Raw genomic sequence first — 27,746 nt, 5'->3', positions numbered from 1 at the left:
GTTCTTTCACATAATGGTGCACTTTATGTCCGCATGCTACTGTCAACTGTTTTTAATTTCAAACTGGCGATAGGCTGAAAACAAACTCTTTCATCAGAGCTTAAGTCTGGTTGTTTCAAGCAATTTTGTTTAAATATCACACATAATGGTGAAGGTCTATACATAAACATTCTTGTTGCTGGATTGCTCTAAATGAGTGTGAAAAATAAAAATGATTGTGGAGGCCACATCATCTGCTGATATATCCAGGACCTATTGAGCTGCGGCAAGAGCTGAAGGCGATAACTGTACAGGGAATAGAAACAAAATACTACAGATTTGCATATTTAATCAAATGCGAAGTAGGTGCGTAACACTCCTTATCCCTGCTGTACTTTTCATGCATTTTACACTTTGTTATGAGGTTCTTGCGCCATTTAACTAGTAGAATGACGTTCCCACTTTATTCGTAACCGTTGTACTTCAGCCCGTAAAACCTGCACCGCAGTGCCAGACGGGCAGGCGTCATCCACTGCTACGCGAAGCAAACGCGCAGTCCAGCCGTGTCCTGAACTTTTCCTGCACCGTCTTCAGAAATGAGCGAAAACAGGCAGCCCCGCCGCGGTGGTGCAGTGGTAAGAGGCCCGACTATTGTGCCGGAGTACCTGAGTTCGATCCCGACCACGACGGCTGCGTTTTGATGGAGGCGATCGAAGAGGAATCTCGGGGTTGTGCGATGTCTGCGCATGGTAAAGATCCCCAGGTGATATAATTACTCCGCAGCCTTGCACTACGGCTCTTCTTTCTCTCTATTTACTTTCATTCGCCCTTGCCTCCCTTCCCTTACAGCGCGGGTCAGGTGTCGACAGAGCAAGTGTGACAAATACTGTGCCCTTCCCTTCCAGTGAGCCATTATTATTATTATATTGTTGTTATTATAATTATTAATATTATATAATATTATTATTACAGGCACAACGTATTTCTTTACAATGTCCTTCCGAAAGGTCTGATGGTGGGATTAGTGGGGGAGAGAGAGAGAGAGAGGGAAGCGCGCTTGAAGGTGAGCTCCAGTTGAGGCTCGGAGGTGAGCTCAGTTAACCCTTTAACCAGCAGATCAACAATATTGTTGACCCACTCTAGGCGGCCACAAAATGCCTCTCTCTAAAATTTAGAACGTGTTTCTCCAAATTTAGCATTTTTATAAAGTAGCCTCTGAAATAAAGATGTATGAGTCGTCAATAGATGGCCGTAATGACCGTGTTCAACCTCAAAGTGCCGTCGTCGTCGTCTTCTTCGCGCGCGCCACGTTGGCAGAGTTCTGGCCTCAGCAGATGCCGATATCCGAAGTTAAGGGTGGCGACAATTTTATTTCTTTGTAGAGGCGTCTCTAAACGTGGCCCGTGCAGAATAGTATCACCTATTTCGCAGCAGAAGCGGCAGTGCCGGACGAAATAAATAGACTACAAAATTGTCGAGCTGCCAGAATAAGGTAAAAATTTACCGCCAATGATGTGCAGTCGGCTGTTTGTTTTTATTTCCACAATTGGTTTGAATGTGATACTGGACATGTAAATGAACACAGAAAACTTTGTATAGAACTACCTTTGCGTTGCCGCTTGTGTGTGAGCTGCTCAAGGTCACTTTTCTTTTTTTTTTTGGGGGGGGGGCAGTTTATGGCGGGAATCTGAGTACTCGTGTTCATATAAAGGTGAAATAAGCTTCGCGGAACGTTAGCTTTTCATCATTTCATTTTTTTTTGGTTCTTGCCAGCAAGTAACGTACTTATCTTCCTGGAGCCATGGAAACAACGGTGTTTTATGGAAATCGTAGTCAATACAGGAGGTCAGAGGGCGCTGTGCTCTCTGCCATAAAAGTGTGTCAGGCTTCAAGTCCACCAAATGTGCACGTCTTTTTGCGCATGAAAAGCGGCAACAACTGTTTTCTTCAATTACAGCTCAAATAGGACATGACTGACTCATGTCAGTGCGCCAGCTTTGTGCTCCTTATCTTGGCAGATGAACAAAATTGTTGACGTACTGTATTTTTTGAAATCCTTTTTCAAACGCATTCCCATTTTTTTGGATGCACATTTAGACTAACAAAAACTAATACAAACGAAGGAAAAAACTATGGCATCGCTTTATCTGGTCTTGCCAGTTAAAGGGTTAAGCTTCTTCACGACGCAGCGAGCAGCTCGGAGCCGAGATCCAGGGAGCACTACGCGTGAACGTCTGCTATCTGTGAACGCTGGGGAGAAACTGATGTGATGGGAGATGCCGAAGTTGAGGACGCGTGAGCGACACACGACTGCTCACTCCGGAGTATAGTGAACTATACTCCGGAGTAACACACATTGTGCAACGCTGCCCAGTGACGGTCACCACGCCCTCAACAGACACGTCCCTCTCTCACGGTCTTACTCCCTCACTGGGTGCATCTATTCGGCCGCTCCGCCCCCTCAGTGTTAAAGGGGGCATGAAACGGCTAGAAAGGTCACTGACAAATGTTTTCAATGTGCAGAACAAATGCTTCCGAGCATTTGTTCAAAGTAAAACTCATCGGAAAAAATCCAGCGATTTGTTATTTATTTTTAAAAACAGCCTTTTTTGAAATTCGCAGCTGGAGAAACTGCAGAAAGAACACGAGCTAGCCTTCTTCTCGCTGCGCGGTGAGCAAGCTGCGAAACCGACTGACTACGAAGGCCAGGTTGTTCGCCTGGAGCAGCAGATTGACAAGTACCAAACTCTGGCTGGCATTGAGGAACTGGCCCGAAAGGCTCGTGATCTGGATGCACCTCAGGCAGTCGCGGTGCCGCGACGGGCCCCCGTGTTGCAAGCTGTACCACAGCGGTCTTGGGAAGTCCAGACCACCCTCGTGTCCCTGCGGTCATGCGAGGCACAGAGTGCCGCAATGGCAACCTGCGAAAAAGGGGTGCAGGCGCAGTGGAGGTTTGCTGTGGGCATGGTTCAGACGGACGAGGTGGAGCGCTCAACGCAAGAGTCTCAGGTGCAGGTCGACACCTGTCACCGGGAGTGCCAGACAGACGAAGTGCCCACTAGCAAAGAACCTAGTCCAGCTTCAGTCTCTGTGACCAGCCCTGCTGCTGTGCAGCCCCCGCCTCCTCCCCCTCCGCCACCACCACCATCATCCTTTCCTTGCGCTCCACCACCTCCTCCACCTCCTCCTCCTTCATCCTTTCTGGGTGGGGCTGCACCCCCGCCTCCTCCCTCTCCACCTCCTCCTCCGCCATCCATTCTGGGTGGGGCCGCAACCCCGCCTCCTCATCCTCCACCCCCTCCTCCCATGGGCATGGCGCCCCCACCACCACCACCACCTCCACGGCCTTTCCCAGCCATGTCCTCCATGCCCCCTCCTCCGCCCCCACCACCGCTGATGGCGCCTGTCCATGGCATGCCAGCTCCACCACCTCCTCCCCCACCAGGAATGGGGCCTGCACCGCTGCCAGCGCCCCCTGTGGGCGGCTGGCACAGCGCATATGCCATAGCCCTCAAGCAACCCGTGAACCCCAAGGCACTAATGAAGCCCCTATACTGGACGAGAATTCAGGTGCCCGCACAGCAGCCAGAGAAAGCTCCCGAGAAGGAAAAAGACCACAAAACATTGTGGGAGTGTCTGGAGGAGACTCCTCCTACAGACTGGGATGAGTTTGCTAACATGTTCTCAAGACAGATCCAGGAGAAGAAGCCAACTGCCAAAACGAAAACCAACCAGAAGAAAGGGAAAGAGGTGGCGAAGCTCCTTGTCCAGAAGCGGTCACAAAATGTAGGCATTCTCATATCGAGCCTTCGTCTTGAAATCTCAGACGTCGAAAATGCTATCTACAACTTTGACACATCGATTGTAAGCCTGGAAACTCTGCAAGTTCTGTACGAAATTCGCCCCACGAGTGAGGAGCTCAATTTGATCCAAGACCATCTGGCCCTGAAGCCCGACATTCCCTTGGACAAGCCAGAGCGCTTTCTGCTCGATCAGTCTCGCATCCCCGAGTATGCCGACCGTGTGGGTTGCATTATCTTCCAGTCGACGTACACAGAATCCATCAGTAGTGTGGAACACAAGCTCAACAACCTCAAAATAACATGCGAGACGCTGCTGCACAACAAGGAGGTCCACAACATTCTGGGTCTTATATTGGCTCTCGGTAACTACATGAACGGAGGGAATAGGAGTCGTGGACAGGCTGATGGCTTTGGCCTCGAGATCTTGGCCAAGCTGAAGGACGTCAAGAGCAAGGACAACTCTTTAACTCTTCTTCACTACATTGTCAGAGTCTATATAAGCAAGTTCCAAGAGAGAGCGGACATCACCCGGGAGAAGTTGAAATTTCCTCTGCCTGAGCCGAGCGACATGGAGCAGGCTGGGTTAGTCAGTTTCGATGACATCAGGGCAGATCTTAAGAAGCTTCACTCTCAGGTCGAAGGTTGCGAGACGAAGGTACAAAAAGTGCTGGCAAACTCCGACGCCGAACACCAGGAACCCTTCAAGGAGCAGATGAACATTTTCCTCAAGAAGGCTTACAACGAGCACAAGGAGCAGGAGGAGAACCTTGAGGAATGCCCGCTAAAATTCCTGGAGACCAAGGAGTACTTCAGTCTGCAACCAAAGTCCAAGAACGAGTCCGAGTGGCCCAAGGAGTTCTTTGCACCGTGGGTGCCCTTCTGCAACGACTTCAAGAACATCTGGAAGAAAGAGGTGCAGCGCAAGATCAAGCTCGATTTTGAATCAGCAAGGAAGAAGGTGAAGGACCTGCAGGAGGTAATTATTGACCTGGCAAGCGTCGTAAATATCAGTATTGCTCTCAACTGAAAATAAATCCTTATCAACTTCTTCGTGTCAAGATTCGGGCGAGATGATTGCTTATTCCACGCCCATGGCAGGTGCGTTCGCGACGCATGATAGTGGCTTTATAATATAAACAGCCAACGCAGCGGCGAGCTTGCAGCAGCCTTCACGATTTTGATTTGCAGGTGCAGGTGGCTTTCACGATCTTCCGAACATCTCCAAAAGCGTAAGGAACCACAATACGAAATTACACACTCTGCAATAGCTAAAGCAAGGTGCTTACCTCTAGCCGCATGTCGTAGTCGACGCTCTTCATCTCGATCACGAATTTTGCGATTACATCGGACAGCCCCACGGCGCTGGAAATTTCTTCGCGAACGCCGTAAACGGGCTGAGAAGCATACATATCTTTGCCAAATTGCACACTCGTACCTTTGAAAGACTCTCATAGAAGCTGCCTCATTTGAATCCTGGAAGCAAGTGCTTCATAATGCGAGACCCGATATACAATTGGGCGCCGTAAACCGCACTGAAGAAGCCGCCACAAGCCACCAGCTAACGGCCACTTTGCTCTTCCACTAAGACCCAGTAACACTAGTCTCAACAATAAAGTTTTTTCTCTCTCACATCAACGTTTTCAATTCGCCTGAATCCGCGAAATAGCACGCGACTGCCGCTTCGTTCTGCCATTCTCGAAATACGCGCTGGAGGCGGAACAGACATAATGCGAACGGCTGTGCGGTAGGTGATGCTAGAGCTCCGGCAATGGTAGTGCCCTCATAACAGCGCACGTGGCGTATAGCATTAATAAAAGGGCATCGTAATTAGGCTTAATTATTCGTAATTAAAGATTGTGCAGGAATACTCACCTACATGTGGTCATGATGACCAGGCAGTTGAAAGCGTCTACGAACTGCGGAAAGGAAAGACGCCGTATACTTTACTAATAGGCGACTTCAATGCCAAGGTAGGGAAAAAGCAGACAGGAGACCAGGCAGTGTGTGACTTTGGTATTGGTCTACGAATAGCGGGCGGCAGTTATTAAGTTTGAAGAGTGCAATAACTCACGAATGATGAACATTTTCTTCAGCAAACCGGAAGTGGACATGAAAAATTCTTAACGGGGAGATTAATAATAAAATTGATTTGGTGTGTTCTAACCCCGCCATTATGCAGGATGTAGATGTAATCGGGAAAGTGCAATGCAGGGCCCACAGGATGGTAAGGTCTGAACTTATTCTAAAGCTGAAGAAGGAACGAAACAGATTAGTAAGAAGTCCATCAATGCATTACTGGAGAGGGGGAGTGCAGAATAGTTCAGGATCTCGCTACAGAAAAGATATTAAGCTCTAACCGAGGATGACATCATTAGCCTAGAAGCAATGTCCAATAATTTCGCAGATATCATTACTGAGTGCGCTTTAGAAGTAGGCAGTAGGATAGTTAGAGAGGATACCGGTAAGCTGTCTAAGGAGACGAAATAGTTATTTAGGCAACACCAAAGTAAGAAAGCTTCAAATTCAACAGACCAGATACATTTGGTAGAGATATCAAAGCTAATCCATGAGCCCAAATTATCCGAAGTAAGAAAGCATAATATGGAGAAAATTGATCATGCTGTAAAGAGTAGGGGAAACCTAAAGTTGATGAAGGAGAAAAGAGGCATAGGCAAAAATCAGGTGTATCCGCTGAGGGACAAGGCGGGCAATGTCAACATGAATATGGTCAAGATAGTCAAAGTTGCCAAGGGGTTCTATACTGTTCTCTGCCGTAGCCAGAGAGGTCAGGACAATAATGAGTTTGGCGGTAGGGAAAACCAATCAGACTTACCCGCAGTGACGAAGGACGTATTTGATTCAGTAGAAAGCTCGACGGTCATAAAGGCATTGCGAAATGAGGGTGTAGACGAGTCGTACGTGAAAGTGCTGGACGATGTATATACTGGCTGTACAGCAACCGTAGTCCTGTTTTAAGAAGTAACAAAATTTTTATAAAGAAATGTGTTAGGCAAGGAGACACGATCTCCCCAGTACGATTCATAGCTTGAATGGAAGAAGTATCCATAGATTTTCAACGAGAGCAGTTAAGGGTAAGGGTAGATAGAAACTACTACAGTAATTGTCGATTTGCTGATGACATTGCCATGCAGTAACTCGGGAGAAATGCAAAGAATAATTCATGGCCTTTATACGAAAATTACAAAAGTTGGCTTAAAAATCAATCTGCAGAAGACTAAGGTAAGGTTCAACAGCCTCGGGAAGAAACAGCAGTTTACGTTAGGTAGCGAAGCACTGGAAATATTAGGCGAATATGTCTACTTAATACAGGTAGAAACCGCAGATCCGGACCTTGAAAGGGAAATAACAAGGAGAATAAGATTGGGACGCAGAGTATTTGGCTAGCACTCGCAGTTTATGACTAGCAGCTTTTCGGTATCGCTCAAGACGAACGTTTACATAGTTGCATATACATGTACTCACCTATAGGGCTAACACGTCGAGGTCAAGGGGGTTCTACTAAAGTTGAGGAATAAGCAGAGGGCTATGGAATGTAAAATGGTACGGGCAGTATTAAGAGATACGAAACCTGCAGAGTGGGTCAGAGAAATACCTCAAGTTACTGACATTTTAGTGCAAGTCAGGAAGAAATTTACATGAACAGGACATGTAGTGCAAGGTGTGTCTCATCGATTGACATGTATAGCGGCTATTGGCAAATTGATTTCGACAAAATATTGGTTGGCTGGTTGATTTGTGGGGTTTAAAGTCCGAAAGCGACTCAGTCTGTGAGAGACGCCCTAGTGGAGGACTCAGGAAATTTCGACCACCAGGGGTTTTTAACGTGCACTTGCATCGCACAGCACATAGGCGCCTTGCTTTTCGCCTCCATTGAAAAGCGGCCGCCGAGACCGGGAGTTGATTCCGCGTCTTTGGGAGCAGTAGTCGAGCGCCGTAACCACTGCGCCACCCCGGCGGGATGATGTCGATGAAAGAGATCGCTAGATGACCGCATTCATCACACCGGACGGCCTCTTCGGGTTCAATGTGATGCCATATGGCCTCTCACCAGCATCGTTTCAACGAGTAATGGAATTGTTCTGGCGGGCTTGAAGTGGCAGATTGGTCAGGTATACTTGAATGATGTCGTCGTCTTCTCCTGTAGCTTCGAAAACCACTAAAAAAGGCTTTGGACAGTGCTAGAAGCTATCAAGTCATCAGGGCTAACTTTGAAAGCAGAGAAGGGCCACTTTGCCTACGAGGAACTGCGATTCCTGGGTTTTATCATTAGCAAGGAAGGTGTTCGCCCATCCAGAGAAAACGGTTGCGATCACGCACTTTCCACCTCCCGCCGACAAGAAAGCGTTACGCAGGTTCTTTGGGCTATGCGCTAATTATCGACAATTTGTCAGGAACATTTCGCACATCGCCAAGCCGTTGACGCAGCTTACAAAGATTGACGTAGATTTTAAATTGGAAGGGAAGCAAGAAGAAGCCTTCGTCAAGCTTAAGCGCCGTCTACAGTCCCCTTCTGTTCTGGTCCACTTTGATGAAAACGTCGAAACTGAACTTCACTCCGACGTAAGCGGTTTGGGCCTAGGCGCGGTTCTCGTTCTGAAGAGTGCAGGACAGGATTAAGATATCGCCTATGCCAACCGTTCAATTTCGAAAGCTGAAGCCAATTATTCGACAACGGATAATGAATGTCTTCACATCATTTGGGTGACATAAAAATTTCGCCCCTATTTGTACGGACGACCATTCATGGTTATGACCGATCACCATGCTCTCTGCTGGCTCGCCAACTTAAAAGATCACTCCGAACGCCTTGCAGGATGGAGCCTAGCGTCTTCAAGAACTCGACGTCACAGTCGTCTATAAATAGAGCTGCAAGCCCTTTGAGGCAGACTGCTTGTCACGAGCTCCCCTTGATGCGCTACCGAAGTAACAGGGCGAAGATGCCTTCTTGTGACCGGTAACGCCAGCAGTTTTGTACAGCAGGAGCGCTTGGACCCTGAGTTAAAAGACCTTGCTGATTACCTCGAAGGAAAGATCGCTACCCCTCTTGCTGTGTTCCGGCATCATTTATTGTCGCTCGACCTGTACAACGACGTCGTCGTTTATAACTGCGCAACCAACATAAAAGCACAGCTTCTTGTAGTACCCAAAGTCCTCTTACACGAGATTCTGCAGGCGGTGCACGATGAACCAACAGCAGGGCATCTCGGATTGGCGCGCACGTTACACATGATACAAGAAAATTATTACTGGTCGCGGTTGCCTGCCAACCTTGTTAAATATGTGTGACCGTGCTGTGAATGCCAGCGACGCAGAGCAACCCTGACGAGACCTGGTGGTTGGCTGAGCCCCATGCCGCCGCCGAGTAAACATTTTCAACAAATTGAGATGGACCTTCTAGGCCCCTTCCCAGCTTGATCACCAGTCACGCCGAAGCCAAAGCCGTGCCTAATGGTACCGTAGCACCAGTTGCTAAATTTTCCGTCGAAAGAAGTTTTCTGCGAGAAGGCGCTCCTGAGGTGATCATCACGGACCGAGGAACTGCATTTACGGCTGTGCTCACGCAGGTCATCTTGCACTACAGTCTAACGAGTTCGCTTAGGACAACTGCCTACCATCCCTAGGGCAATGGGCTTACGCAACGCCCCAACAAAACGACCGCAGACATAATCACCATGTACGTGGACGCCGAACACAAGACCTGGGACCCCATCCTGCCGAACGAGATATTCACGTATAAGAAGACAGTCGAGGAGAAGGCGAGAGCGACTCCGTTCAAGCTTGTGCACGGCAGGGAGCCCACAACGACGCTCTACGCAGTGCTGCCGCACGTAACCAACGAAGACAACTTTGACGTCGCCGCCTACCTGCCGCGTGTAGAGGAAGCCCGACGACTCCTACGGCTGCTTATTAAAGATCAACGGCGACATCAACACCTGGCGATATAACTTATGACGATGCCGCGCAGAGTACAAGCCAGGAGACCAGTTATGTTTTTGAACTGGGCTAAGCCCATGGGCTAAGCGAAAAGTTATTCGCACGATACTTTGGGCCATACAAAATACTTCGCTGCGTTGAATAACTCGACTATCAAGTCATTCCTGACAGTACGAGAGCATCACAACGTCGGCAGACGCGCCCAGAAATTGTACATGTTGTTCGTCTGAAGCCTTATTACGCGCGTTGAATAATCCGTGGTGTTTAAACTTTGTAACTCTATGAATAAGTTGCTTTGTGTATTTTGGAACATCAAGGCGTTCAAGGCGTTGTTTTTCAAGGGGGGAGTAAAGGCGCGAAATCTTCAAAACTGTATTTGTTGTTCTTTAGGAGCCGTTGTCATGCGGCGTTATCACTCCGGTTCTGGCACGTATATCAATTCTGTATTCTTTGTTTGCTAAATCTCGATGTCGCGAGACTCATTTTATCAGTTTCTTTGTCGCGCAAGGTGCGCCGAGATGTGTCTCGACGATTTCGATGACTCGCGTATGTCTCTGCAATGTTCCAAGTTGTAGCGCTAGTAACAGTTTGGGGCGTTATCTACAGATGGTTCTGAGCAGCCTTTAAATTGAGCATTGATGAGTGCGACAGGTATTGTTTGTTCAACGATCGACGAGCACGTTTGTCGATATCACCGCCGAGTTGCTTAGTTCTTTTGCGGGCGCAGGCCAGGCCAATTTTAATTTCAGCACTATCACGCCTGTGTGCTCTTTTCTTGTATACGGCCTTGTCACCGCCACTACTTGCCAATAACCTGTATTTGTCGTCCTCTTTATCAATAAAAATCCTTAGTGCTCATTGTTTATTGGTAAACTTGGGATCTACTCTGTCCTTGTACCACGGATGTCTGTTATCAGGCGGAAAGGTTTTTATTTATCAGTCATTAGGACTAAATGATCAAGGCGCCTCAGTCCTAGTAATTACTGATTAATTTGTGCGTCTTGATTGAAAAAACGCTTGAAGAATATTGCGGTGTTCTCTGGTTTGGAATGCAGTCCTTGTAGGTGTGCCAAAAACACAAAGATGACAAGAACATCCTTGTCTATAAGCCATGGCTGTACCTCTTTTTACCTTTACAAATATTTTTAAACGAATAGAAAGTAATTCCAGCCACCGTCTCCAGTGCGCCCAGTATGTCCCACAAATGATCGAACTTCATTGTCGCATGCCTCTTTATTTCAGAAAAGCTACTCACAGGAACCGGCATTTCTTTTGTTCATATGAGTACCCTGAGTAAGTGAGAACTGATTGTCCTCTCACTTGCTTTGTTTTTTGGAATCCATTCTGCAGTTCTTCTATCACACTATCATTCTCCAAGCAAGCCGAAACTTTGTCCTTTATAAACTAGATACCAGCATTTTATACGACTGTGGCGGCTTTCTCCTCATTTTTTGAAAACGAAGCTTACCCTTTTTAATGTCCATATAATGGGGCTTGGCCATTCGTTTTCAGTTGGCACACCCCCTTTCCTTAATGTTTACTTTCAATTGGGGCACAATTTCTTTATAACCAAATTATGATACCACTCACGACCTTTCAAGTGATACATAAAATAATCTTCTAACCCCTTTTGCCACTTCCCACTCCGTTGCTCGTGCAATACCATTGCACCAACAGATCTTTCTTTCTTTCTCCGACAAAAAAAACTTCGGACACTTCTTTTTTGTCATCCCCATTTTCGTTGGGGTCGCCACATATAACTTCCGTCTTAACTGGAGCCCAGTCAGGGGGATTGGAATGAATCAGTTTGTGTTTGGTTCAGGAGCGGCGTGGTTGCCTGGCTATCTTTCTCTGTCGGCCTCCCGGCACGACAGCACGGGAACGCCCACACAACATAGTGTCAGAAATGACAGCAGCATGCTAAACTCGTATTGAAGCAGCTCTCAACGACCCTCAAAGGCAAAAAGATGCTCACGAACGAAAGCGCCCAGTAGGCATAGTTGCTAGGCCTCACTCTGCAACCGCTAGACGCGTTCGACGTCTGCAACCCTGCAAGTTGGTCTTTATGGAAGTCTCGCTTCGAGGACTATGCCGCTTTCTCCGGTCTACGAAACACTCCGCTAGACATGCAAGTACATACGATTCTGTACTGTATGGGCAGGAAGCTCGCTCGCTGCTAGACACTTTTTCATTCGACACTGCCACGTTAGCCGCCTACGACGCAGTTGTCAAACACTTCTCCGAGAACTTCGAACATCTCTGTAATGAGCTCTATGAGTCGTCTCGGTTTCACAAGCGCATTCAACAACCAGGTAAGAGTGTCGGCGAATTTTACGCCGAGCTGTTCTGGATAATCAAACGTTGCAACTACCAGTCACCGGCAGTGGAAGAACGCTTGGTCCGCGACAGGTTTGTCATTGGATTGCTCGACATGCGTCTCTCTAATAAGCTTTGCTGCTTCCCGAAGGTAACTCTGAAAGAAGCTTGGACGCAATCTTGTCAGTCCGAGGATGCGGACAAGGAACGCTCACTCGCACAGTCTACCTCGCCAGGCATGGTCAACACTAATACTGCGACTAAAAAGTTTTCGCGACGGCCGGTCGATGCCAGAACGCGCTCACTGGATGTGAAGTCGGAACGCTATCGTGATATTCTGGTGTGTTTCTTCTGCGGCCGCGCATTTTATAGACGCTCAGACTCCCTGCCAAAGAGCTCTGTCTGCAGCTGCTGTGGTAAGACAGGTCATATTGCTGAGATTTGCCGCTCTAAGAAGTCGAGGCAGGTCAAACTCAGTCCTATCCAATTGCGCACTTTCGAGAAGCCAGCTAAAGCCAAGAATGTGCATTTCACAGTCGACAACTACACAACTCACTTTAAAGTAGACTCAGGTGCCGAGGTTTCCGCAGTTTCAAGTCACTTCCCCGATGGCCGGCTGAGCTCGCCAAGGTAGATGCTATTTTGACAGGGCCCTGTGCCTAACCTCTGCTTGTAGGAAATCGTATTTAGCACATCTACCTCGGCAAGGGAAGGTCATCTGCCAGCGTCTTTACGGCATTCACTCACTTTCAGTACCTTTACTGGGTCTACCAGCGATCCAAGCTCTTGAAGTTTGGGTACTGTCAACATTTTGTGTACTGTCAACACTCTTGAGCCAAAGCTTTATGCTGAACTGTTCTGCGTCCTCGGCATGCTCAGAAATGAGTACATCATTCGCTTGAAACAAGATGTGCTGTCTCACTCAGTGCCCCTCGACGGATACCAATCCCGTGGCGTTCAGTTGTTCGGCAAGAACTTGAAAAACTCGAAAGCCACGCCGTCATTTGCCGTATTGATAAATCAACTCCATGGTGCGCCGGACTGGTGGCAGTGTAAAAAAATGTAATGTACCGTTTGTGTGTGGACCCGACTCGACTAAACAAAGTGGTTCTAAGGGAAATACATATTTGCCTACCGTTGAACAAGTTGTTGGTCTCATCGGTGATGCAGCCATTTTTTCGAAGCTGGATGCAACTGCAGGCTTCCACCAAGTCAAGCGGTCAGCAGACCCGCAAGCATTGACAACTTTCATCACTCCTTTCGGTCGCAATTGTTCTTGCCGACTGCCCTTCGGCATCACTTCCGCTCTGGAGTATTTAAATAAAATGGCCAGGATCCTTTGAGGTCAGGAGGATGTTGTCAACAGGATTGACAATTTTCTTGTTTTTGGACGTACCAATCAGAAACACGATTAAAGACTAGAGCGAGAGTTGACTTGTCTTGCAAAGGCAGGTGTCACAATAAACAAAGACAAGTTTTGGTTTGAGGTCTCCGAAGTCTCCTTCCTAGGTGTCGTCGGCTCAGCACAAGGCATCAAGCCAGACCCGGGCAAGATTGATGCAGTGTATGTAATGCGACCTCCCACAGACGTTGCAGGTGTCAGACGTTTACTCGGAATGTTATTCCTTATTAATTTAAACAGTGCGAACACGATGACAAAGAACAAGATAAAAGAAAGCCAGAGTACAAGCACTTCTACTGTGGCTTTCTCTTATTTGTCCTTTGTGTTCTTGTTCGCACTGTTTAAATTATTAACGAATAAGTACCACCTCGCCCAACAAAGTATAGGGATGGTAAATCATCTTGCTAGGTTCTTGCCTCATATTTCGGAAATCACTGCTCCGATACGCACCTTTCTCATCAAGAATGCTTGTTGGACTTGGCAGCATGAACATCAAACTGCATTCAAAAATGTCAAGCAACTTCTGAGGTCCGAATGATGCTTGGCCAAGTACCACCCATCAGATGCCACAACAGTCTCTGCCGACGCCAGCTCGTTTAGACTCGGAGCAGTATTGCAACAAGTGCAACTGACTGGTGAGCGGAGGCCTTTTCCTCAAGGTCAATGACGACCACAGAACAGAGGTACAGTCAAACAGAAAAAGAGGCCTTGGCTACAGCGTGGACCATCCAGAAGTTCGACCAGTTCATCAGAGGCAATACCATCACCATAGAGACTGATAACCTTCCGCTGATGTCATTGTTCGTCAAAATGAAACTTGACGTGCTTCCTCCGAGAGAGCAAAGACTCAGGCTTAAGGCAATGCCTTACCAGTTTGAGATCATATACGTGCCCGGAAAATTGTTGGCTACAGCGAATGCACTGTCCCGCATCCCTACCAAAGTGCATCCAGTAGACACGGTGGAACATTTTGCTACAGCAGTCATGGCTTCTGCTCCAAATGTGCTTCTTGTGAAGATGCGAAAAATCAGGAATGCCCAAAGTTGTGACTAACAATGCACCAAGCTCATCTCTTTCTGCCAGCACGGCTGGCCAAAGAATTCAAACATTCCTCTTCAAGTGTGAAAGTATGAATCAGTCAAGGATGAACTTTCTGTTTTTGATGATCTTCTCCTCAAAAGCACTCGCCTCGTGATCCCTGCAGCAATGAGGCCAGTAGTCTGGACGCTTCTGCATGAAGGGCTCAGGGCATCAGTCGCTTCAAGGCCCTCGTTCGTGAATCTGTGTGGTGGTCTGGCATAACAGCGGAGATAATCTCCCTCCTGACCAGCTGTCAAAGGTGCGCCCTTACACACTTAATTCTCGTTCCACATAAACGCCACAGGTTCCACATGAGTTCCAGATAAATCACTTCTTCCAGATAATTTATCTTTAACAAGACGTTATTAGTTTGCGCTACGTGGAACGCTACACTTATGGCGTATTTCAGTCTTTTTAACTGGAACGAGCTCATATTAACTAGCACATATATATTATTTAAATGAAACAGCCGTTTTTTCAACTTCCGCGTGTTCCACTTAGTAACAACGTGCTCGAAAGACACATTGTGGTGTTCTAGATAAAACCCGGCACTGTCCAAAAAGAAACAAAAGGATTGCATGGGCAATCTCCAGTTGTGGGTTTCCTCAGAGCAGTTGGCACCCTTTGGAATTAGGACCAAATGCCAATTAGTGCCCACTGCTCCAACTAAAAATAATTTGGAATCAGCTGTCGTTTTTCGACTGGGTGGTTACTGCAGAACGCATATTATGGTTACCATTACACAGCGTACTGCATAGATTTGATTGCAAATTTCAAAATGTTTTATTACTTGCTTGACATTTAGAGCAAAGATTAATGTTGTATTTATTAAATATGCTTAATATTACACACTGGCGAAGGCTATACCAAAGCAGATGAATATATTAGGCTTGATTATGGTTTCTTTTTTTCTGTTGATTATTGGTGCAAGCTTCTAACCCGGTTAACTGATGTCACGTGTGTCTCTTATTATCTGGGCTGACTTTTTATTACATAATTTTGTATTTTGTGGTGGCTGTGATATGGCTGTGCGTAATAGAAAAATAAACTGTGCTATTCGAGCAGCCGCTTCGACAGCTGAATTTATAAATGTTTGTTGTCTTCCGATATTATTGCCAGATAACTTGAAATGCGGTGATGATTCTATGTCTCAGAAGGCCAAGTAAATATACATGATTCAATGAGAATTCAGGGAAGAAATATTCCTGTACATAATTGCATGCATGTATGCACAAGCGAAATTGTGTTAGAAGTTTGGAGCTCAGATGACTAACTGGAAAAGAGAGCTTAGCGTATGACTTTATCGCGCTTGGAATTCGTCTTGTCGCAAAACAAAATTACCGTTTACCATTTTTCCCCACTAAACTATTTCTACTTCGGAGCACAATAACCGCTGCAAAGATGACTAATATACAAAACAGCAATGCGCGTGCATTTACATGCTGAGTGTGACGCACGCAGGAGGACAGTATTTCAAAACCTGACCTAGGGCCCATCTACATGATTAAGTTCGTGCATCATGCTATCAAACAGTGATGAAAAAAACGGCCCTCAACTCAAGGAAATTGGTGCTGTGAAATTACGTCACATCGCTGATAATGCAAGGAAAAGAAAACCGTGGTAGGTACCATACACACGAATTAATATGGTGGTCTGATGATACGGTGCCCTTTACCGAATGTCCTATATTACGACCCTTACACCTCTTAAAGTGCATCTGTATTTCTAATCAGCCTAGATTGATCTTTTTTATTTGTGTATTATTTCATTTTCAAGCCAGCACTCTACAAGGCATAAACAAAACATATTCCTCGTAACTGCATTTTCTATACTCCTTTCTGATTGTTTACCTTCACTGCACTATGGATTCTTGCTTTATTATCTATTTTCTTTTGGTGGTGAACTTGTCATGAACATAGGCTCATCAAATTTGCGCGAGGGGAAATTTGGGGGTCGAAGTGGCCAAGATTTGGGTGGGTCACCCACATTTAGAGGTCACCGTTGAATTGCTGATATTAACCTAAATTGAACTATTTTGGTTAAGTTCGAACCAGGTAAAATTTCGAGTGGCCAGGCGGTTGAATTTTGAGGGTGCGGGCAAATACTCTGATGACACGTTTCGCGGACAGATTCTGCAAACATGGTGTGTTATACTAACGAATTAAAATAATGAAACCCTCAGCATTGCATGGGCTCCGCTCATTTCGCCGCCTGGAGTCGGCATATATGCTCGAGGACAATGTAGAGCCATGGCATCTGCGGTCAGCGCCGATCGCGCTGCCAGAGCTAACCGCGGTTTAAACGGCTCAGCAAACCGGCACCCTTTACACTTCACCTCTATATGCAAACGCGACTGGCTTGCTTGGATTCGAACAATAATTGGTACTCCGGCTGAGGCCCTCATTATCACATTCGTAGCGGCGGCGGTCTTTGTACACATCGGTGAAGGCTAAAGCAAGCCGCCGCGTGCGTGGGTGCATGTAAATGGAGCCCTCCTTCTAAACAGGCCAAGTTGCTTTATTGCAAACCCTCATAATCCAAACTAACTAAACGTAATTGGCTCAAAAACGCCGGCGAGAACATGAAAGGTCTTTACCCCACAAGTTCATGGTCACAATGCTGCGCGAACGAACGCTTGCGAACAAGTTTCCGCAACCATGTGGTTCACGCTACGACAAGCGCCAGCCACATTACTGATAGCATGTGTATACCAGCGTTCGCTCAAAACCAGCTTGGAAAGACGCTTCACTTGTATCATGCAGCACGTAGCCACAGAAAGTTATTTCTCGCTAAATAAGCTAAACTTGCAGCTTATCTGCCGCCATCAGGCAGACATGATTGCAAGCTTTATTCCATGACGCCGAGCCCGAGAGTCGTCGAAGATAGCAGTCTAGCCCATGAAACACGAACTTATTTTTTCGCACGCTACAGGAGGCGTCACCAAGAGTGCACAGCCACGCGCAGCACAACGTAAGCGGCGCGAAGCGCTTCATCACGGTAAGCCATGAACGCGTTACCCGATGGTCACGAATGAGAACCCCTTATCAGCCCTACGATGGTACCAATTCATTTTGTTGTACTCCTCAGTGCTCTTCCTTTCTTGTCACAACAAAAACAGACCAAAGCTCCCTGATGTCGAAGCTCCGTTAAAATGGACTATGGCGACTGCGACTCCTAGTTTTTGCAGTCCAGAACGCCGCGGATAATTGATGCCATTTAGAAGCGAATCAAGAGCACGAGATGTTTTTGGCGCCACGACACCCTGCTGATGGCCAAGTGCCTAGGTAAGTGCTGACCGCTTGACAACGCTGTGCTTTGTTTGAAATCGTAATGGCTCGTCACAAACTGATGGTATCGTTTTCCTAATTCGCGTAAACCAAGCCATCTCGCACACATTCAAAATATGTTGTGGGTTGCATGTTGGGCTCTTTTATTGGCACGTTGACACAAGTTTTTTCGCAAAAGCAGCCCTCTAAGAAGCATAGTGTCTGCTGTAAGCAAAGAACTAAAGCTGCTGGACATAAATACGTAGATTCAATTCTGATGGCGGCGGCCGCTTTTAGATGGAGGACAAAATCGTGTCTCAAATGTGAGGCGCTAAGTGAGATTAAGAACCCATAATGGTCCAAATTTTCCGAGATGTCGACGGAGGCATCCCTCACAGCCTTTGTCGCGTTGCTGTGTTAATCCCTATAAGAGAAAAAGAACACCGAATTGGGCACACATATTACCTGTACTATTCGGCACATTTTACTCTGATCAATTTACTATTGTGTCCGTAGGTATAAAGTTGTACACTGTTAGAATTCCAATCTATTTTTGAATTGGTCATGTACAACTCAAGCACAACTCGTTATCTCAGCATATGATATATTTCCTTGGCAACTCCTAATATTAGTCGATAAGTGATATTGTGTCCATGTGGTTGTGTACATTTTCAAAGCTGTGTTTTATATCTCGTTACAATCCGTCATTCTAACACCATTCTTCAAAGAATTAATCCTTGGACTGTGGCAAAAAATATAAATGGGCAGCGAAGAAGCCGCTACAGTGAACGACAATGCATGTAGCTTCAAACGCACCATGAAACTGGTGACCAATGTTGCATTGCCCTTGGGTAGGTGTATTTTTTGAGGACACTCGCCTGTGGCGCATGGACCTTTAGCAGGTGAGATAATTTTTAACAGACGAGGGAAGTAATTTTTAAGCGAGAGCTTCCGCAACCCGTTTGGCCGAAAAGCCGTGGGCGTTGTAGTTGTAGTTGTAGTTAGCGCTTGTCGGAAATAATCGGGGGCTGCGTTGAAAAAAAAATTGTATTGTAGTAATTTGTCGTTGTATTGATTTATGGTTGATTTTGCTGATATGAAATGACCATATTTATGAAATAATTATACTGCATTGATCCATTAAGGAAATGAAAATGTTAACAAATCGAAAAGTATGGTTCAAATGTGTCGAAATGCATAAAATCAAAAGCGGCTGATTGATGATGGTAATAAAAAAATTTAAACTATCTGATTAATCAATAAAATTGAAATAATTGAAAAATAGGTATCAAAGTGGTCAAAATGATCAGTGAAAAGCGAATACTTAAGGATGCTAAACAACAAACTTTTGAGTGTTTACTTGATCAAATAATTGGTATAATTGAGGAAATAAAAACAAAAAGGAGGGATCAAATGTGTCATTACGTTCACAATGAAAAGCCACTGCTTGATTATGGTAAATGAGAAAATTTAGTGTGTAGTTGATGAACTACCTATTTTAAAAATTCTAATACGAAAGATTGCTCATTATGCCAAATTGCTCAGAATGGAAAATCTATGTTTGCCCGTATAAGTATTGGTGTACAAAAAATTAATAAATAACAAAAAAAACAAATTATAAACTCAAGACAAAAACCATCATCCCTGTGTGTGAAACGCTGTAGCGTGTGTCTGCGTTTTGTATCTGTTTGCGGCTGGAAATCGTCATGCTTGTCAGAGTCGTAGTGAAGGACAAGTTATGGAAAGAATTCATTATTACTCTAAATATAAAATACCTATAGAGAAAATATTGGGGCGAGGAGTGTATTACATAACTATATTTGAAACTTTGCAAAGAGAATAATTATGACTGCTCAGTGTCACTAAAATTTTTTTATCAGCATCTAACATGTTATGAATTCGAAAGCCGCGCAATGAAAGAAAATTTTGTCAAGAGAGTGGGAAATATTGCGGATCAAGTAAATGTTTCTCTTTAGGAGGAAAACTTCATGTCTAGGCTCAGTTTTATTCATTGCGGCTACTTTTCTTGAGCTTATTGCGATTCTCTCTCATGTCTACATCTGCTTGCTCTTATTCACAACATGCTGGAAGAAGCTATTCAGAAGGTTGGATGGAAGAAGTATGTAGGCACAACACCAATAGGTAACACCTTAACAATACTAACTTGTCAATGCTATGGCGTATAGAGCTAAGTTTTTCATGCAGGCAATTACTTATTTCCTACTCTACATTGTTGTTTGTTTTGCAAACTAACAGCGCTATAATATTCATAATTTGGTATAGATACATATCTAGCATTGAAATAACGAAACTCCCGTTTATTATATTGTAACGGATGAAATGATTTTTATACAGTCAGCTGGTATAAGTCAAACGGGAACACATTCATCTCTGCTGCGACTGACCACATGTTGTAACGACGGAGAAAAATGATACCTGAAGAAATACATTTTTTATTGCGTAAGCAATACTACGCGACTTTTCAGCCCGTCGCGTGAACCCGGCCGGTAGCTACGTTTCACCTTTCACCTTAAGAAGAAGAAAACAAAAAAAAAACAAAAAAAGAAGCAAGAACACAAAAAGAAGGTACTTCGGCTTTGCTACGCAACCTACCGGGTTTAACTAAAGGTAAACTCCAGCTAATTTTTTTGGTGACAGGAGGTTAAAAATGTATTGTGAGCTTTGGGCAGAAACGGCCAAATTAGGAAAAGCTATTTTAAATTTTTGATATTAAAACACGCAGATCATGGAGCTTCACCTTGATCCGTGTATTTCTATGACAAAGGAAAACTCTGTCATGAGTGAGAAACACTGTTTGCTTGGCAGCGGAGACTAGCATTGAAGAAGCTTAGTTGTTGTGTTTGACCATGCACTTCATCCTCGGCCTGACGTACCCCAATTTATTTGGCCAAAATTTGGCATTGCTTCAAACCGTTTTCTCTGAACGTCAATATGTCTCATGACTTAAAGCTGGAATCAGTTTTGGAGAAGCTGAACTACTCTAGGTGCAACGTGCGCACCGATTACGAAACCTTCAAGTGCCTCTCAGGTATAATAGTAAAAGCTATCCTCGAAGTTTTGTTGCTAAGCTGAATGCTCTATTTATTCAAGGTCTGCAAACTTTGATATGCTGTTTGTAAGGTATTGATTGCTTTATGAGCCAGAAAATGGACACCAAATTAAAATTTGGGAGCAGTTTCTGCAGGCCACAGTTTCTGCTAAGATAAACAACTGGTTTACAGATTAGATAGCAAAACCAGTTTTTGCTCTGCAATGTGGCGGTCTTTAATGCGTATAAGACATGCGCGTATAAATCGCATGTGATCAGAAATCTATGAAAATGCTGAAGTAAGTGATACTTGTAACATACTTTGTAACCTACTTTTGTGTCATGCACATCTTTGTATTCCTACTCAAATTCTTGCAAGTGTAGCTACTATAATAAATTCATACTGCCTACTTTTCAAAACATACAGCGAACTAGTCACAGGAAAAAGAATATGGGCCACACACACAGGCAGTGTATTTACATCCCCTTTTCTCTTCCTTCCACAGTTGCACGGTATACTTCTGTGTCATGAACTAGCCAGCCAGCCACAGCATAGTATCCCATTGCTTCCTCAATTTTCATGTTTCCTCATGTTATTCCTACAGTGTTACATCCCTCATGGTTAAGCCACTTTTTCAGCTTGCCTTGTGCCTTTTCAAAAATATCGCATCTCCTTCCTTTAAATCACGAAACGTACCGTGAATATCGCTTTACCGCATAGCAAAAATAAATAATGTAATTGAAAGAAAAAATTTTTTCCTTGAATGATAGTACAAGCCACTTATTCAAGGCTTATTCTTGGTATAACCTCTTCGTTCCTTGCAGTTAGCGGAAAACACGAGCATTTGAGATTGCATTCGTTTAATCGTTTGCTCATATTTGTTATAATTCACATGCAAGCATTTTTAGTCGTATGACAAATGTTTTTGTCCGCATAGCTTTTATTAAATAGCAGCTTATATGTAGCTTTCGTTATTTCGAGCTCTAGTGCCTCACTACACTTAACGGTTCTGGTTCGTAATAGTTGACGCTGTGGTTTGCAAGATATAAGTCAAAGCTATAGAAATAATAATAGTTTGAACTCAGAGGTTCTCAAAAACTTGTTTCCAAAACCTGTTACTTCACTTTATGCCGGGTGAAGAATGTGACTACTTAGAAAGGAAAATAAAAAGACAACAGCAGCATGGAAATGTAAAATGTTTTTGGAATTTGTATAACAAAGGAAAGCTAAATACATTTATTTTATTTAAAAGCTCTGCCCGACGTTGAGAGGTGAATTGTAAAGCGCACACAAGGAAGCAATTAAAACACCCTTCAGGTCTTTGCTGTAAGCTTAGATTGGCGGCTAATTTATTTTGTTCTAATTTTGCTATTCTGTAAGCTTTTATCGGTGCCTTTACGTCACAGTGTATCTAGACTTGCGCGTTTTCTTATGCTGTTGCTTTTTTATTTTTCAAGTCACTCAACCATGGGTTCTCAGTAATGAAATATCATCCCCAAGAAAACATTCTTTCATTTTTTGTCGTGCTCGTCTGCCCTCGACCACATTTCTTCTTTTTGAGGCAAAATGTACAAGAGCCATGCCAGTGTAGGTTGTCATGCCCAGCAAAAGAGGTACCATGTCTAATCGTTAGCTTGCGAACTGACGCTCACTTTGTACCATTGTTCGCTTTTCTTTAAAACTGTGCACTAAATTCTGATCGTTCTATTTGATCAACATAATTCTAATTATTTCAATCTGCTATTCACAAAACCCCTGCACATTTGTTACCTCTCATTGTAAGTGCTTCAGCAGCCGCTAACAATAGATAATTCTGAGCAGATGGGGGGGAGAAAAAACATTAAACACTATACCTCTCGCTATCCAAGTAATGTCGACGGTGGAAAAGTTTGTCTAGCATGTACAAGAGCTCTTGTAATGCAGTTTAATAATGCCTGAGACTGAATCAGTATTCGTGTCCCCAGCACACAAAAAAGCTGCAGTGTGATTGCAAACCTGAGCCAAGCACGTTTGGCTCTCTGTTAGGTGATGTCGAGCAGCAATCAAGAAATTCAACCAAGAAAGAAGCTGGGCACTCTTGCCGGGCAGCGACTTCGAGCAGTGCAGCCATCAAATAGCTCAACCACCAAGAACATTGGGCACCCCTGTTGAGCCGGGCTGTCGAGGAGAAAAGCCATAAAATAGGTTGAAGCACCGTGAAGAAAACGTGGAACGATGTTTCAGTTACATGTATGTTCAACATGAAACCTTTAGAATTTAACGGGAACGTTGTTCCACATATTCAGTTTACTTTTATCTGGAAAACTGCCTCAGACATATAAGCGGAACGTTTAAAAAAATCCGCAAACTGAAACTTTTTGTGGAACCTGATTAAGGATGTTCTCAAGTGAATTCATGGTAACCACTCAAATCGAATAAAATTAAATTTTATTTTCCAACAAATATAGAGTCGCCTGGGCTAAAAACTGTACAAACAGCTTGACAAGGGCCCAGCAAACCCGTACACAACATAGCAGGAGCAAACAGCAAGTTTTAGAAGTTCATTAATAATACGATCATGACATACAAAAGTGTTATACCATGCATACGTCATTGCAGCACGATATGAAAACAAAAAAAAAAAGTTGATAAATAATAAAATCAATGGAAAAAGCTAAACAAGATAGAAAGTTCGTAAAGGCGAGTATAATATTTAAAGTAAAAATACATGTACGAATAGTTTATATTTGCACTAAGTACGTTCTAAACTGCTTAAGACTAAACCAACAGTATCTCTATTTGCTGAGAAAAACGGGAACATTATGAGCCAGGGATTGTAACTCGTAGTCTGTACTAAAATGTGTTAGAAACCACGTGTCAGTGCATCTGGTGTGTACTATTGCAGTGCGGTGTTCAAGAGATGCAAGTTTTACAAAAAAAATTTCCCATACCTGTCGAACTGAAATATGTATTTGTAACAAGCGATATTCATAAATATTATCTACTCCGATAATATTACGTGATTAGTATGAACTTCCTACAAACCTCCCTCTTCGTCCCCGGGAAGTTTTGAGCATGGACCTCTTTCACCACAACTCTCAAACACTCTTGATGGTAGTGGACTACTACTCCCCGTTCCTAGAGGTGGTGACACTGAAAAGTAAAACAGCTCCAGTGGTCACTGAGGGGCTCAAAAGCCTCTTCGCCCGTCATGGGATACCGCAACAGGTATCCGCCCTTGGTTTAACGCGAATTAGATGCATTCGCTGCATCTTATGATTTCGACCCCATTGCCAGTAGCCCCATTACCCACAGTCTTATGGAGAGGCAGAACTAATATTCCGGACTGTGAAACACATCTTCCGTAAGGAAAACGATGCTTACATGGCCCTTCTCAGCTAAAGGGATACACCAGGTTTGAGTGGCCTCAGCCTAGCTCAGCTCCTAATGGGGAGGCGACTGAGAACTAGAGTCCCAAAGCTGGATGAAAAGCTTCGTCCACACTGGTCCGAAAGTGACTTGGTAGCCCCCAGGCATGACTCTTTCAAGAAGAGGACTGAAAAGGAATTCAACCGACGTCATCACGTCAGCGATCGCCATTACATCATTACGGTGAACAGGTCTGGGTTCGAACCGACTAGGTGCGTGCTACAATTCTGAGCAAGGCACAGCGTCCAATGTCCTTCGTTGTCGAAACGGAGCGAGGAACGATTTTGCAGCGGAATTGTTGACACCTTGTACCTTTGTGCTGAGGGTAGCAGATTCCGCACTTCTCCAGCCTCACCCTCGAACTCAAGAGGCTGCAACACCTCATCTGCCGCCTGTTACAGCGGTACCGTCACGTCCTGGTGATGGTGTTGTGTCTGACCGTAGCGGCCGCCATGTAGTACCATCGGACCGCTGGAACTTGTGACTGAGAAAGAAGATGTTGGGGTCGCCACCTATGAACCTAAAAGTGGCGCTCAATAAGCTGAAGCTCAGCCAGGGGTGATTGAGTTTGTGTTTGGTTCTGGAGCGGCGCGGTAGCCCGGCTCTCTCTTTCTCTCTCGGCCTCCCGGCACGAGAGCACGGGAACGGCCACACAACAATTTCCGTTTCAGTCTTCCAAGCCCAATCATCTCTCTTGAGTGTTAATTATGAACTTAGAACTAGGCTGGTCTAAATACTCTAGCAGTTGAGATGTCGAGAGCACTTGAGGCTGTTTTAAAGATTTTTGCTTATTCCTTAGAACGGTTAAAAAATATTTTTCTAAACATTCCTAGACTTAAAAGGAATGGTTTCTTTAAACAATTTATGAAGTCATCTCATCTCTCGCTTTACGTCAGCCGTTGTTTCTCCTCTCTGCATAGAATATCAATGTTCCTGGAATCTTCCAAATATTTCTTAATGGCCCTCTTAAGCAATCTATCCCACTAGCTGTCGGGTTTTTATTTTCTTTCCCCCTTTCGGTTGACTCATATTGTCAGTCACCGCATTGACACCGGTGACGCCAGTCCTATTCACAGGCGGCCCTATCGTGTTTCGCTCGCCGAGCGACGCGTCATCCAAACAGTGGTCGACAAAATGTTGGCGAACGAAATAATTGAGCCTTCCAGTAGCCCCTGGGCATCCCCTGTTGTGTTGGTCAAAAAGAAAGATAACAGTTGGAGATTCTGTGTTGGTACTATCGTCATTTAAATAAGATAACCAGAAAAGATGTGTATCCTCTTCCGCGTATACACGACGCGCTTGATACTTTGCACGGAGCCAGCTACTTTTCGTCCATCGACCTTCGTTCTGGCTATTGGCAGATCTCTGTCGACGATAGAGACCGTGAAAAAACAGCGTTCACAACCCCTGACGGCCTTTATCAATTCAAAGTCATGCCTTTTGGCCTTTGCAATGCCCCAGCAACCTTCGAAAGTATGATGGACTCTTTGCTCCGAGGCTTCAAGTGGACCACTTGTTTGTGTTATCTTGATGATGTAATAGTTTTCTCGCCTACATTTGAAAGCCATCTCCGTCGCCTTTCTGCAATCCTAGCGCTTTTTCGCCGCGCGGGACTGCAATTAAACTCCAAAAAGTGCAGCTTTCGTCACCGACAAATCAAAGCCTTTGGTCACTTGGTTAATGTTGCCGGCGTTCAGCCTGACCCCAACAAGATTCGTGCCGTCAGAGATTTTCCCACTCCACGTTCATCCAGCGAGGTTCGAAGCTTTATAGGCCTATGTTCTTATTTCCGACGATTCGTCCCGAATTTCGCAGCGCTAGCTCGTCCTCTCACCAATCTCCTAAAGAAAGACGTTTCATTTTCCTGGGGGCCTGAACAAGTTGCAGCTTTCTCGGAACTCATTGCTGCTCTCACAACTCCACCCTTCTTGGCCCATTTCAACCCATCTGCCAATACTGAACTCCGCACCGACGCAAGTGGCCATGGCATTGGAGCTATACTTGCCCAGAGACAACACGGCCGCACAAGGGTGATTGCGTATGCCAGCCGCCTCTTATCTACGTCCGAACAAAATTATTCTATCACAGAGCGAGAGTGCCTGGCACTTGTTTGGGCTAATACAAAATTCCGCCCTTATTTGTTTGGCCGGCATTTTACTGCTATAACAGACCATCATGCCTTGTGTTGGCTTTCCTCCCTCTAAGATCCTACAGGCCGTTTTGGGCGCTGGGCTCTTCGATTACAAGAGTATACATTTTCCGTCGTGTACACGTCCGACAGGCTTCACCAAGATGCAGACTGCTTGTCCCGTCATCCCGTCGACTCCCCTAGTCCTACCGACTCTGACGATGACGCCTGTGTCTTGTCTGTGGCGGCCTTTTCTAACATTGCCGAGATCATTTGCTCCATTCCATTATCCTCCGTCTGACCTGCGACCGACCTGATCCATCTCTTGCCTTATATGTACTCCACGAGAACACCCTATTACGACACAATACGCGACCAGACGGCGCAGACCTTTTGCTCGTCGTTCCTCAACATCTGCGTTCCACCATCCTTGACCAGTTTCATTATGCTCCAACGGCTGGCAACCTGCGTGTCTCGCACATACGACAGCCTGCGCCCACGCTTCTACTGGCCGGGGCTCTACCGCTCCGTCCAGCATTACAACGCCGCATGTGAATTGTGTCAGCGTCGACAGAAGCCCAAAATTTTACCTTCAGGCCATTTGTAGCTGATCCCTATACCCACTGACCCGTTTTGCCGTGTAGGTGTTGACCTCCTTGGGCCCTTTCCAGTTTCCGCCTCAGGGAACAAATGGATCGCCGTCGCCACCGATTATGCTACAGGGTGTGCTATTACCAGAGCCATCCCGACCAGTTGCGCCACAGACGTCACTGACTTCCTCCTAGAAAACGTGATTCTACATCATGGTGCCCCTCGTGAACTACTAACTGACCGCGGCCGCTGCTTTCTTTCGCGAGTGGTTGACGAAATTCTCCGTTCGTGCTCTGTCCGTCACAAATTCACCACAGCCTATCACCCCCAGACCAACGGCCTCACGGAACACCTAAACCGTACCCTCAGAGACATGCTGTCCATGTATGCGTCTGACGACCACCGGGATTGGGATGTTCATCTACCCTTTGTGACATTCACCTACAATTCATCTGTCCATACTACCACTGGATACTCCCCATTTTATCTGATATTTGGCCGCCACCCGTTACTGCCCTTCGACACCTCACTACCCGCGGCAGACGCCACCAGTACTTACGCCAGTGAGGCCGTAGCCCGCGCTCATTATGCCCGCCGGATAGCTCATGCCAGGCTCTCTGCATCCCAAGACTCTACGACAGTCCCCACCGTCGACAGTCGACAGTCCCCACCGTGATGTCCACTACCCTCCTGGGTCACTCGTCTTGCTGTGGCTCCCGTGCCGTCGCGTGGGCTTGTGTGAAAACCTTTTGCCCCGTTACACAGGCC

General features: G+C 45.5%; 1 protein-coding gene and 1 pseudogene across 1 annotated transcript; both read left to right on the top strand.

Moving 5' to 3' along the window:
* Positions 1-991: 991 nt before the first annotated feature.
* LOC146184482 (formin-2-like) lies at positions 992-4,809 on the top strand. Its single transcript, XM_084608560.1, has 2 exons — positions 992-1,042; positions 2,602-4,809. Exons 1-2 carry the CDS (start codon positions 992-994, stop codon positions 4,807-4,809), a joined length of 2,259 nt encoding a protein of 752 aa, XP_084464686.1.
* A 43-nt stretch (positions 4,810-4,852) lies between these two features.
* On the top strand, positions 4,853-12,687 carry LOC146184481 (uncharacterized; annotated as a pseudogene).
* The last annotated feature ends 15,059 nt before the right edge of the window (positions 12,688-27,746 follow it).

Source organism: Amblyomma maculatum, chromosome 7, assembly GCF_055883805.1.
Source record: "Amblyomma maculatum isolate TAMU_Amacu chromosome 7, ASM5588380v1, whole genome shotgun sequence".
Classification (NCBI taxonomy): Eukaryota; Metazoa; Arthropoda; class Arachnida; order Ixodida; family Ixodidae; genus Amblyomma; species Amblyomma maculatum.
This window is presented reverse-complemented; position numbering and strand designations above follow the sequence as displayed.